At 36.6% G+C, this 14,373-nt stretch overlaps 1 protein-coding gene across 1 annotated transcript; it reads left to right on the top strand.

Annotated features, from left to right (window-relative positions):
* The first annotated feature begins 11,042 nt into the window (after window positions 1–11,042).
* LOC141540927 (disintegrin and metalloproteinase domain-containing protein 30-like) lies at window positions 11,043–13,113 on the top strand. Its single transcript, XM_074264894.1, has 2 exons — window positions 11,043–12,712; window positions 12,957–13,113. The coding sequence occupies exons 1-2, from the start codon at window positions 11,043–11,045 to the stop codon at window positions 13,111–13,113; spliced, it is 1,827 nt and encodes a 608-aa protein (XP_074120995.1).
* Window positions 13,114–14,373: the final 1,260 nt, after the last annotated feature.

The following is a 14,373-nucleotide window of genomic DNA, read 5'->3' as shown; positions in this document are numbered from 1 at the left end:
TAAGATGCTGAGTACAGTGTCTGATACATAGTGTGCTTGACATATTTAACAAATTCTTAGTCCCTTCCCCTAGAAAGTGCTTCATAAATGATTATTGATTAATCCAGTTCTGGGTGCTGGCAGAATAGGAGTAAGAAGATGACTTTGGAATGTGATTTGAGGAGTAGAGAAAGTCCCTCTACTTGCCAGTCTCTCATGAGTCTGCAACAGGTGCCTCCCAAATTCAGGGACGGCTTTAAAGGTATCTAGAGTTATCAGGAATCTTGGGAGGATGAGTCACAAAATCACTAAATTTGTGCTTGCTCCAGACCTGCCTGAGTTTTTGCTATTTGTTTAACCTGTAATTCAGAAAAGAGAGATAGAGAGACTGAATAAATAGGAAAACATCAAACAGTGTTTTAAAGGCACCATTAAATGTTTGCAAAGCCCTTTGGTGATCTAAATTACCTGATTGCTTAGGAGGGCCTGTTCTGTATGAAGAAAACTCAATATTCCTTGGACATTGATTATTTGTATCCTTCAACCTTGTGTTAGTTTCTATTTTGTTTTCAAAAACATTTCCTTTTTTCCATTTAAATATTTTTTGTCCTTTTGATTATATCCTTTCTTCTTATAGTTCCATTATTTCTTTCTTTTCTGTTTAGGGCTTTCCATGACAGCATGGGGATGTCTGGTTGTATTGTTTACTCTTCCACGCTGGTTTACGTTTGTTTGATGACCAATGACGTCTTGTTTAACTCCTTTTATATCATTCATCCATAAAATGGAGATAATAACACTGAAAAACCTCACAGGGTTGTTGCAAAAGAAGTACTTTAATATGCATTATTGTTGTCATTCTTTATTTGCCTTTTGGAGAAGTTTTTAAAAGCATGATATCTCTGATTGCTCTTTTTGATAGAGAGGTAATCCTGTGATTTTGGAGGCTGGCCAATCTGAAACATTGGTAGTTCCTTCTAAGCTAGAAAGATTTCCAGCATGAAAATCATATTCAGTGACAGAGGGGGAGCTACCCATAAAGGACTTTATTTTGTTTTTGTTTTTGCTTCAGCAACTCATTAAATCCTTTACTAAGATATAGTGGGATTATGATCTACAGCATTGGAGGGGGGAATCCCACATCTGCTACTTATTCACTGTATTACTGACGAGTCATTTATCTGTAAAATGAGGGAATTGAACTAGATGGCCTTTGAAGTTTCATACAGTTTTACAGCTATGATTCTATGTGTAGGTTTCCTCTAAATATTGAATTAAAATAATATTTGCTACAGCTACGATTTTATGTATAGTTTTTCTTTAAGTATCCCTCCCCCACAAGGCTGGGGTTAAGTGACTTGCCCAGGGTCACACAGCTAGGAAGTGTTAAGTGTCTGAGACGAGATTTGAACTCGGGTCCTCCTGAATTCAGGGCTGGTGCTCTATCCACTGCACCACCTAGCTGCCCCTTTCTTTAAGTATTGAAGTAAAATAATATTTGCATTTCATAAGGTAAAAATTCAAATACTTTACATAAATATGCTATTAGACAGGGAACGACTGGTAACTGATGTGAGACTCATTTCCTCATCAGCTGTTTGGTGAATTCAATCAATGACTCATGATAGCAAAAGTAAACCAAAGTAGAAGAGAATGAAAAAAGATGGTGATGGGCAATTACAATGGCACTCACTTGACCTTTAAAAAAAAACTATTGATAGAGAAAAAAAGATGACATTTCTTTTGATTATTACATTAAGTTAAACTTAATGATAAAAAAGTAATTGTCATAAAGAAGGCCCCTTCAAAAATATAATGGTTGGGGGCAGCTAGGTGGCGCAGTGGATAGAGCACCAGCCCTGAATTCAGGAGGACCCGAGTTCAAATCTGTTCTCAGACACTTAACACTTCCTGGCTGTGTGACCCTGGGCAAGCACTTAACCCCAGCCTCAGGGGGAAAAAATATAATGGTCAAGAACAACACCATTTAAGAGTACAAAATCATTTTTGAAACAGAGGAGATTGGAAAGTAATGAGCAGCATCATTTGACAAAATAGTGAAAAACAGAGGAGGGGAAAATAAGTCTGCAAAAGGGTTGATATGAGAGCTAATTCACATCATCCAAATACTTTGTCTTAAAGGAGGTAGAAGGAGGATGACTAGAAGATACAAAATGAAATGGACTTGCCTACATTTTGACAACACAATATTCTCATCAAAGAAAACAGTGCAACGTATGGATTCAAAAACCTCAGTGTCTAATGTTATATGAAGAAGTAGAAATGACACAAGTAAGTAGGAATGAGTAACTGTATTCATGGAAGACATCTATGCTGAAAGTGCTACAATTTTGAAGGATTCAGATATTGATTTTACATCCAACAAGCTTTTATTGTCTATATAAGGTATTATGGTAAGTGCTAGGTATATAAAGATACAAAAAAAGAAATAGTTTTTGCATTTAAGTAACTTTCATCTATAGAAGATGCAACATATAGACAAATTAATATTAATATTATAATTTGAGGAGGGAAAAACACTAATAACTGGGAAAACCAACAAGGTGACATGTAAATTGAGCTCAAGATATGTTAAAGAATAAAAGCTATGAAATGATTGCAAAATCACAATTGATATTATTATCCCAAAGGCAACCAATATGTGACATACTGATTGATTAAAGACATGAGGTTTATGAGGTTGAGATATTGATGGAGATTGAAGAGTTGTCTAGAAAGTTCTGAGCCCTCTGTAAAAGAAGGTTTTGGGAGGAGTTGATTTCTTTATCCTTCAATCTTCCAACTAGAAGACAGACAACTGAAGATTTTGAGTATCAGAAGCTGAGTCGATCTGCTGGTGATGCGATTTTGGCTTATGGTGGAGATATGATGCTCAGGGAGTCAAAACTAAGCAGAGCTGCTTCTGCAAAATGAAGTTAGTAAGTGAAGAATTAGTAATGCAAAATGATCTGTTTGGCATTTAAAGCCCTGTTCCTACCTTTCCAGTATTACTTCTCCACCCATACTCTTCAATCCAGTCTCCTGGTCTCATGTTCTTCTGGCTGTTCCACAAATGACAAAAGTCCTCTCTGACTGTCCATCATGCATAGAATGCTCTCCCCCTTCCTTATCAATTACTAATCTCTTTGGTTTCTTTCAAGTCCCAACTAAAATCCCACTGCCTACAGGAAGACTTCCCTAACCTCCTTTCATTCTCATACCTCCCCTCTGTTATTTATTTCCTATTTATCCTGTATGTAGTTTGCTCTCTATTTGTTTGCGTGTTCTCCCCAACTCCCCATTAAAATGTAAGCTCTTTTTGTTTCTCCATAATTTAGCACAGTTCCTTAAATCCACATCACTTAATAAATGCTTCGGGCAGTTAAGTAGATACAGGGCCAGACCTGGCATTAGAAAGGCTCATATTTCTGAGCCTGAAAAAAAGTTTCAAACACTTATTATGTTGTGTGACCATGGGCTAATTACTTAGCCAAGTCTGCCTCATTTTCCTCATTTGTAAATTGAGCTGCAGAAAGAAATGGCAAATCATTCTATATCTTTGTCAAGAAAATCCCAAATAGAGCCCCAAAGAGTAGGACATCACTGAAATGATTAAATATCAAATACATATTTGTTGAATTGAATTAAATATAATAGAAGTAATTAATGAATGTTTCCCCCAGTTTTTACTTTCTGAGGTTATTCAGATGCTAACTTTTTGTGTGAATTTAATTGGATAAGTGTAGCTGCAATGTTCCATTTGTCTATTTTTTGCCCAATATTAGAAGGTTTTAATAAACTGATTCCTAATATGTTTCAGAATCTGGAAGTAAAAGTTCCCCATTGTCAGCTCTTTTTACTCTTCTTTTCTTTTTACATATTCTCTTTTGCTAATTCTACCAATTCGTTTTTCTGTATAAATTTCATTATAATTTCATTAGTTCTAAGACTTTAGTTGATTGACTTTGTGTTCAATATGCAAATTAATTTTGAATCAGAACCCGGTAATTATTTAGGTTTTCATTTGTTTCCTTTTTTAGGGTTCTATAAATACCTTTATTGATCGCTCACCCTTCATTCTGCAGCTGGGGAAAGTCTTGTTTGGCTCTTTCCATAATTATCTTTCCTCCTGAAGCTCTCTTAAAAAGTACCTCCCCAAAACTGACAGTATTGTTTAAATAAGATATTTCCTTCAATTATAGAACTGAAGTAATTTTATTTCTATTAAATGAAGAGAAGTAATCTCTAAAAAAGTTCAAGATAGATGTGTTTAATTACCAGAAACCAAAAAACTTCTGTTAAACAAAAGCTTCATAATTAAATGAAAAAAATCAAATTGGAAAAATAATTATGAAAATATGATAGAAAAAACATTAATATCTAAAATACATAAGAATTCAAAATGTTTAAAAGGCAACTCAATATTTAATGGATAATGATTAAGAGATAAGAATAGATTCAGAAGAGGGAATATACATTTTAAATAAAAACTTCAAAAAGGGCTTGATCTCACCAATCATAAAAAAGAAGCAAATCAAAACCACTTTGAGATACTACCTCAAATGCATCAAATTGGCAAAAAAAACATTAAAATCAATCAAACATTAAAATCAAGGGATATGATGAAATAGTACATACTCATTTGTAGCTGGTAGAAAGTCAAGCTTATACAACCTTAACGGAAAGCAAAGTAGGATGCAAAAAAAGTTACAAAAGTAATTATACCTTTTGATCTAATAATTTTATTTTTGTTACTATACCCTAAAAGTGTTAACAATAAAGAAAAGTGCTATCTTTTTTTAAGCTTTTTATTTTCAAAACATATGTGTGGACAATTCTTTAACATTAGTCCTTGCAAAAGCTTGTGTTTCAATTTTAACCCCCTTCCTCCATGTCCTCTCCTAGATGGCAAGTAGTTCAATGTATGTTAAACATGGTAGAAATATATGTTAAATCCTATATATGCATATATATTTATACAATTAACGTGCTGCACAAGAAAAATCAAATCAAACCAGTTAAAAAAAAAAGAGAGAAAGAAGAAAAATAAAATGCAAGCAAACAACAACAAAAAGAGTGAAAATGCTATGTTGTGGTCCACACTCAGTTCCTATAGAACTCTCTTTGGGTGTAGATGGGGCTCTTCATCATTGAACCAATGGAACTGGTTTGAATCCTCTCATTATTGAAGAGAGTCATGTCCATCAGAATTGATCATCATATAATCTTGTTTTGCCATGTATAATGATCTCCTGGTTCTGCTCATTTCACACAGCATCAGTTCACGAAAGTCTCTCCAGGCCTTTCTGAAATCTTCCTGCTGGTCATTTCTTACAGAGCAATATTATTCCATAACATTCATATACCACAATTTATTCAGCCATTCTCCAATTGATGGGCATCCACTCAGGTTCTAGTTTTTGGCCACTACAACAAGGGCTGCCACAAACATTCTTGCACATACAGGTCCTTTTCCATCCTTTAAGATCTCTTTGGGATATAAGCCCATTAGCAACACTACTGGATCAAAGGGTATGCACAGTTTGATAACTTTTTGAGTATAGTTCCAAATTGCTCTCCAGAATGGCTGGAACCAACAATGTATCAGTGTCCCAGTTTTCCCACATCCCCTCCAACATTCATCATTATCTTTTCCTGTCGAATCAGCCAATCTGAGATGTGTGTAGTGGTATCTCAGAGTTGTCTTAATTTACATTTCTCTGATCAATACTAATTTAGATCACTGAAAAGTGCTGTTTTTAAAAAAAATTTTATAGCATCTTTTTTTTTTTTTGTAATCACAATATACTGGAGGTAATCTAAATGTCCAAGAAAAGTGGAATGGTATACTAATTGATTGGAAAACTTAATGCAATTAAGATAGATAAGCATGAATACTATAAAACACTCTAGAAATAATTTTATAAAATAATTCTAAATGGAAAAAAAATTGAATAAGAATAATGGAATAGTTGCTGATTATGACCCTATAAAACAAAAGGTAAATGGGAATAATTGGACAAAGAACAAGTTTGAGGGAGAGACTGAAAATCTGTTATGATACTTTGTGCAAAAAGACTTGTCATTTATTAAAATACTTATTACAAACTTTATTATGAAAATAGTTGCAGAGCAAGCTCAACTTATACACTGATGTTAGCTATTAAATTTATAATAAATCATTTAAAATATTTAATTTAAACTGTGTATTCTCAAAGCAACTTCTCAGAAAGAAATTCTTCAGCTTGATAAGACTAGCAAGACATCTGACCATCTGGGTGGTCATTATAGGTTTAGATATACAAAGTCAGACGCAAATGGGATGGGTTGAGACTCCACTCAAGAGACTGTAGCTGCAAACTCTAGATCTGTACTTCGAGGCATATGGAATTCTTATGGAATGGACAATATTGGATGGCTCTTTCTCGGTGTCCACTTTGTTTCTCATGAAACCCTTATTTTCAATCCTTAAGATAAAATAACTGAATGACAAAATTTTATTTTAAGTAATGAACCTCTATTAATATAATAATTAGAAAATGCCATTGAAGATGGCAACTCAACTTAACATGAGTCCTCTGTTATGGCATCAACTATCTGCTTGAGAATGACTCCAGTGATCAGTTCAGATTTGTTATAGTATAACTGAAGTTTTTTTTTTTGTTTCTAAAATTCAAAACCCTTTCCTATTTGTTGAGATCTCACAAGGACACTTTTGGTATAATTATACAACTTATATAAAGTTATGCCTAAAATAATTAGAAAGTCAGTAGATACCAATTAATTGGGGAATGGATGAATAAGTTATGGTATATGAAAGTAATGGAATATTATTGTTCTATAAAAATGATGAACAAGCTGATTTTAAAAAGGCCTGGGAAGATTTACACAAACTGAGTGAAACAAATAGGACTAGGAATACAGTGTATACAGTAACAGCAAGATTATGCAATGATCAATTATGAAAGACTTGGTTCTTCTCAGTCATTCAGTGATTCAAGGCATTCCCAATAAACTTTGGATACAAAATGCCATCTTCATCCAGAGAGAGAACTATGGAGAATGAATGTAAATCAACACATGTTCATATTTTCCTTTTTCTTCTGTTTTTTTTTCTCTTGTGGCTTTTTTTTCCCTTTTGTTCTGATTTTTTCTCTCCTAATACAATTCACAAAGAACTGTGTATTTTTAGAAATCAATGAACATGTATAACAAAAAAAGAGAAAACAACAAAAAGTAGTTATGCCAAATCTTTCTCTCATGAGACATGATCTCAAACGGTCACTTCTAATTATTCTATTCACCTCCTTCCTAATAAAAACATGCTCTAAATTATTTTGGCCATTTTCTTCTGTGGAAATGTTTGTCCCACCTGTTGACAGATAACTGCTTATTATAAAGTAACCTATATCTTTGTTATGATCAGTGAAATTTTAATTAGATTATATTGGTATTTTATAAACATGAGAAAAAGATCTGAAAGACAGACTTTAGCCTTGGCTGAGTCAGGACAACGTTGTATGGTTTGGAGCAAATCAATGAACTTTTCTAGCTATATTTCCTCAACTGTAATATGATATGGCTGAACTAGATGATCCACTAGGTTTCTTCCAGGATTAAAACTCTATGAATTTCTAGTAATTCTGAGAAATTTGTCTAGTATATGGTGGCAAAGAATTGAAAATTGAAGGAATGCTCATCAATTGGGGAATGGCAGAACATATTGTTGGTAAATAATTTTAATAGAATACTATTGTTCTATATAAGATGGCAAGAAGGGTGATTTCAGAAACATCTGGGAAGACTTATGTGAACTGATGAAAAGTCAAGTAAATAGAACCAGGAGAACAGTGTACATACTAACAACAATATTGTAATGAGAAGATTTAGCTATTTTAATCAATATAATGATCTAAGGCAATTCCAAAGAATTCATGATGAAAAATGCTGTCTGCATCCAGAGAAAAAGATGATGAACTCTGAGTGAAGACAGAAGCATATTTTTCATTTACTTTATTTTTTCCTTTTTTTCTAATAGCTTAACATGGAATTGTTTTGCATGATTTCACATATATAATTGCTATAATATTGCTTGATTTTTCAATAGATCACAGAGGAGCAGGAAGGAGAAAATTTGAAACTCAATTTTTTTTTAAAAAAAATTTATTTAAATAAATAATGAAAAAAGGATGTGGGGGTAACCATTTGTTATCCAATATTCTCTCTTCCTTTCCAAGTAACTCATGAAGATAGCTATATAATTTTTCATTTATTTTTCTTCCCTTTTTCTGATATAGCTTAACATGAAACTGTTTTGCATGATTTCACATATATAATTGGTATAATATTGATTGATTTCTCAATAGTTTACAGAGGGGCAGAAAGGAAAGAGAATTTTTTTCTAAAGAAATAAATGTTAAAATAAATAAATAATTAAAAGAATGTGATGATAACCATTTGTTATCCAATATTCTCCCTTCCTTTCCAGGTAATTGCATTGAAACAATGAAAGGTTAGGAATACTGTTTCATGCCTATAGTCCCTGGTGCTGGAGAGGGTGACACTGATGGATTGCTTGACTTCAGAAATTTTGAGATGTGGTAGAACTCAAACCAATCAGATTTCCACATCATGTCTGGAACTAATATGGTGGTCTTTGTATCAGTGTCCTGGGAGCAGCAAATGCATTAGTTAAGATCTGAGTGATATATTAAAAACAATTAGATATATCAAGGAAAATCAGTTTTAGAGCTCTACAAGGATGCTTAACTTTGAAACCCAGAAGAAAATGACATCTATGGGAAATTTAATAAGGATTCTAGATAGAATATTACTTCCAAGCAGATATCTTCAACATAAAGAAGATCCAGCTCACTTCCAGTTGATCAATGATGGACAGAAACAACTACACCCAGAGAAGGAACACTGGGAAGTGAATGGAAATTGTTAGCACTACTGTCTATCTACCCAGGTTACTTATACCTTCGGAATCTAATACTTAATGTGCAACAAGAAAATGGTATTTACACACATATATTGTATCTAGGTTATATTGTAAAACATGTAAAATGTATGGGATTGCCTGTCATCAAGGGGAGGGAGTAGAGGGAGGGAGGGGATAATTTGGAAAAATGAATACAAGGGATAATATTATAAAAAATTACTCATGCATATATAATGTCAAAAAATTATAAATAAAATTTAAAAAAAGAATATTACTTCCATAACAAAAAACTGTTTACCCCTTGGTCACATGGGATCTCTAAACTTAAGCCCACCCTCCCTACAGCGACAGCATTAAAAACCTCAGCCCTTTATGGTGAGCCCTAAAAAGCCTTGGGGTTGAGGGAATGAGAAGTAATTAGCCGTCCTCTTTAGACCCAGCTCCTCAGTATAAATGAATCTAATTCCTCAATTAGCAGGAATCCTCTAATTACAGAAATTAGCAGTGGAGTATGTTCTACTGCTTAACTGTGCTTCACCTATGTCCAATTCCTGAAATACACATTCTATTAATTTTAATCTCTCAAAAATCCTTCTCTTCCTTCAAAATTCATCTCAGGTGTCACTTCTTCTAGAAAGCCTCTTTCAGTATTTAATTCTACTAGGCAATTAAAATTTTTCAGATATGGGGGAAAGCCAGCAGGAATTCTCCATGAATAGGTGTAATTGGGGAGGAAAGTCTGGTTTCTTCCTACCCTTTTCTCCTTTCTAAAACTCTACCTCTCTGAGGTTAATTCTACATTTAAATTTTTCTTTTGACATCATCCAAGTAATACTTTTTTTCCTTTGCAAAAATGTAAATACTCCAGGCAGAGGGAGTTATCACTTTATAGACTTCTGACTACCTAATATCCCAGAGCACTCTTTTTTTCTCTTTTTTTTTTTCCCAGAGCACTCTTAAAAGATTAATCAGTCAAAGGTGGACTTTGCTCCTTGGTCAGTACCATTAGTTTGAGGTCAGTTTTCAATTGACCATGACAATGAGAGATACATTAATGCTACTGTAACTGCTGTTCCAAAGGCTTAACATAAGGCAGCACCAGGAGCAGATACTTTATAGATGATTATCTCAGAGCAAAATTGTGGAGGCAGGCAAGACATTTCTGCAAAGTCCAACTCAGCTACAGCTCTTCTCAGAGCATAGCTGACTTGACAAACCACAGGAAGAAAAGGAATGGTCAGGGACAGATGACACATCTGGACTACTATGGTACATTACAAACCATCACTTCTGTAAAGGACATAAAGTAACACTATCCTTTTAAAGTGGGATGATGTACTCCTCACTCCACTGCTGCATTATCATTTATTGGAACAACAATTTCATTTAGTGTGGGAAATTCCCTCCACCGACAAAGATTAAGGGCTTATAGTCTTGGAGCTGTCTGGAGGTACTGAGAAGCTATGTGTCATATGTGGCAGAGGCAGGATTTGAATCCTAGGACTTCTTAACTTTTTTCCACTCGTGATTCCTTTTTGCGGGAGATATTTTCAGGCGACTCCAGGTATACAGGTATATAAAATAGATACACAAATCAAACATTTACTGATAGTAATCATAATCTTACAATCCTCACGTTCAATTAATGGGACACGGACCCACAGTTTAAGAAGCTCTGCACGGGACCAAGTGGCCTGTCAGGCCATTATTAGATGCTGCATTGTCACATCCCTTTGTCACTTACGTAATAAATGGGAAGACTAGACTGGAATCCCTGCCCCACCTCCAAGCCCCTCCATCCTGTAAAGAGGGAATCTTTAGTTGTAGTCCCTCAGCTGATGATCTGGACTCTTTCCCGGTCTAGTTAATACCCCATTCACCAGTCTCCTACTCCCCGCCTCCCCGCCAGATTCGGTAGGGATGATCTTGGTTCCTCCCCACTCATTTCCTCAGTTCCTCCGATTCTCACCTTAAATTCCAGAGGTGGAGCCTGGAGCAGAGTCTTTCCCTCCCTCTCCTACTATTGGCTGCTGTAGCTGTCTAGAGTCCCTGTGGCTCCCTCGCACTTTGTCCCAGATTTGAAGCTGCCGTGGAAGCGGAGAAGACCTGGTTGGGGCCGATGAATGCTGTGCCCTCCCCAGGAGGCTCCCTCCTCCTGCTCTGCCTGGTGATGGTCCTCCCTGCCTTGTCCTGCCTCACTCAGGACTTCGTTTTCCTTGCCGACTGGGGCTTCTCCTCCTACGAAGTGATCACCCCTCGGCAGCTAGGACCGCGCAGGGGGGACCCCGAGGTAGCCGGCCGGGTATCCTACCTCCTGCACGTGGAGGGCAAGAAGCACGTGGTTCACCTGCGAGTCAAGAAGCTTCTGTTGTCTAGACACCTGCGGGTTTTCTCCTTCACAGAGCGGGGAGCCAGACTGGAGGATCAGCCTCACATCCCTGCAGACTGCAACTATGAGGGTTTCGTGGAGGGCTCCCCGGACTCCCAGGCTATCTTAAGCGCCTGCTTTGGGGGCCTTCGAGGGATGCTGAACATGAATGGAAGCCTTTACCAAGTGGAACCCCTGAAGACCTCCACCACATTTGAACACATCATATATCGCTTGAGAGAGGAAGGGATTGCCAACCAGACCTGCGGCGTGACTAATGAAGAAATAGCCCGCCAGTTGGCCCAGAGTCAGGGCCTGGAGGTGCTTAGCAAGACAGATTTTTCTCAGTCCTATATACACCTAAAGTATATAGAGTTGATGCTTGTGATGGACCACAACAGGTATTTGAGTCGACACTCCAATGTGACCCAGGTGATTGCTGATTGCCTCACTTTGTCGGTAATAGCCGATGCAAACTTTAATACCTTGAATGCTCACATTCATCTAATGGCCATTGAGGTATGGACAGACAAGAATAAAATTGATGAAAATGGGAATCGGTTACTCCAAGTCTTACAATTATTTTCTTTCTATAAAAAACATGTTCTTTATCCTCGGATCTCCATGGATTGGGCTCACTTATTTGTGGGCAAGCAGTTTGAGGATGCTGCGGGATGGGCTTGGGTCTCCGGTGCTTGTCACTCATTTACAGCATCTTCAATCAGCAGCCTACCCTGGAAAACCCATCTAGATTACGCTTTGGGGTTTGTTCATGAAATGGGCCACGGCTTCGGCATGGCCCACGATTCAGAGTTCTGTGTTTGTGCAGCCAAAAGGTGCCTCATGGACTCTTCCCTGGGAGGCCGGACATTCAGCAATTGTAGCTTTGAGAGTTATTTTGATTTTGTCACCAAGAAAGGAAAATGTCTGTACAACGTTCCAGGCGTGGTATACAGGGTAGAGAAATGTGGCAACAAAGTGGTGGAGAAAGGAGAGGATTGTGACTGTGGCTCCAAAGCAGAATGCAGACATGATAAATGCTGTTTGCCAACTTGCAAATTTAAACAAAGGGCCCAGTGTAATTCTGGTCTTTGCTGTAAGCGCTGCCATTTTCATCCATCTGGAAAGCTATGTAGACCCAAGAGATCTGAGTGTGACCTTGATGAGTTCTGCAATGGTACCACCCATCTCTGCCCAGAGGACTTCTATAAACAAGATGGTACCCCATGTGGTTATAACAAAACTGGCCTTTGTTACCAAAATAATTGCCATTCTCATCTCCAGCAGTGTAGAAAGCTTTTTGGTCGTAGTGCCCTGAACGGCCCAGCTTGTTGCTATGCACAAATCAATCGAGGTGATCGCTTTGGCAACTGTGGACTCCAAGATGTGGAATATAAACGATGTAAACCTCAGGACATAATGTGTGGAAGAGTACAGTGTGTCAATGTAAAGGGCATCCCTTCTATGCCTGATCACACTTCAATAGTTCAGACCCATCTAGGTAATGTTATTTGTTGGGGGACAGATTATCATGCTGCAATGGCGACCCTTAATTTACCTGATATAGGGGAAGTTAAAGATGGTACCCCTTGTGGCAAGGGACTCATCTGTATTAACAAGTCTTGTCAGAGTAGCTCTCTTCTCAATTATGACTGTGACCCTCAGAAGTGTAGCTATCGAGGAATGTGTAATAACAGGAGGAACTGCCACTGTGACTTTGGATGGGCCCCTCCTTTCTGCACTGAGCCTGGATATGGAGGCAGCATTGACAGTGGACCTCCCTCAAAATGGGAGGGAAGAAAGAGTGTATTCAGGCACCTAATGTGGAATCTTTTTGCTTTCCCTCCTTCTTTTCTGGCACTGTATCAGTGGATATGGTATACTCATTTACTAAAAATAGATAGTTAAACGTTTTAAAAATGCAAGGAATTCTTAGCAGAGAGAAAGAGCATCTATATCTTGTTCTTTCCCTGAACAAGAACAGACAAGATCATCTTGCATATTTACTTTGTAAAGATAGATGTTCTTCATTTATTTTCTTTATTTTCTTTTATTGGAAAATAAAGCATTCATTTTAAAATGGGAGATAAGGTTATTTATAATGCTTTCTGCATAATCTCTTAGCTTTATAATTCTCTTATATTAAGATTAAGGAATCCCATTTGCCTGACTTTCAAGCCCCCAATTAATCATCAGATAACTCCAAGAAATTGCAGATAAAGCTGTTCTTATTTACATCAGCTTTAAGTCACTAATTGACCACCATTGGTTCAAGGGAAAAAATGAATTAAAGTATTGTAACTCTAAATCAGATTGCTATTCTAATTTATTAGTTCTGCTTAAACTTCTATCAACAGAAAGTGATTAGATTGCTGGTAAGAAGGAAAGTCTATTTAGTGCAGAACATTGTTTCAGAATTGATAGTTAAAGAAAGGTAAAAGTTTCTTATTCAGACTAGATTAAGGGCTTCAGACTAAATGACTATTTTTTTTTTTGTAATATGTAGCTTAAAGAAGGGATAGAAAGAATGCTCAGTATGCTTTCACACAAAGATGTTGGTGAAGAATTAGTGAAATTGTTAAGACCAGGACAAGATTCTCCTTCTAAACTAGGGGTCTGAGCCTTTGTTTTGTGTGGTAGATTCCTTTAATAATCTGGGAAAACTTATGGATCCCTTCTAAGAACAATATTTTTAGAAAATACATGGGATTGTAATGGAAACTAATCATATTGAAATAAAAATATAATTTTTTTGCCATCTAAGTCCATAGATTCTCTGAAATCTATCCATAAACCTTTGGGGAGGGTCAGTCAAGCCCTACTCTAAACCAAGACAATAACAACAATTACTCCTCCTCTTCTTCCTCCACCACCTTCTCCTACAATCATTATTATGGCTACCATTCCTACCACCACCACCTACTATAAACCTACTGCTATCATTACTTGTACTACTATTATTCCTACCACCACTCTCACTCCCACTCCCACTTCTCCTCCTGTTCTTTCTCCTCCTCCTGCTTCTGCTGCTACTACTACTACTACTACTATCATTACTACTACTACATTATTACTACTATTA

The sequence above is a fragment of the Sminthopsis crassicaudata genome, chromosome 4 (genome assembly GCF_048593235.1).
Source record: "Sminthopsis crassicaudata isolate SCR6 chromosome 4, ASM4859323v1, whole genome shotgun sequence".
In the NCBI taxonomy this organism is placed as follows: domain Eukaryota; kingdom Metazoa; phylum Chordata; class Mammalia; order Dasyuromorphia; family Dasyuridae; genus Sminthopsis; species Sminthopsis crassicaudata.
This window is presented reverse-complemented; position numbering and strand designations above follow the sequence as displayed.

Bases quoted from the DNA above. Each gene is read 5' to 3' on its own strand.
- LOC141540927 (XM_074264894.1), top strand. From the start codon at position 11,043: ATGAATGCTGTGCCCTCCCCAGGAGGCTCCCTCCTCCTGCTCTGCCTG. The intron at 12,713-12,956 runs GTGTGGAAGAGT...TGTGACCCTCAG, and splicing joins TGTAAACCTCAGGACATAAT to AAGTGTAGCTATCGAGGAAT.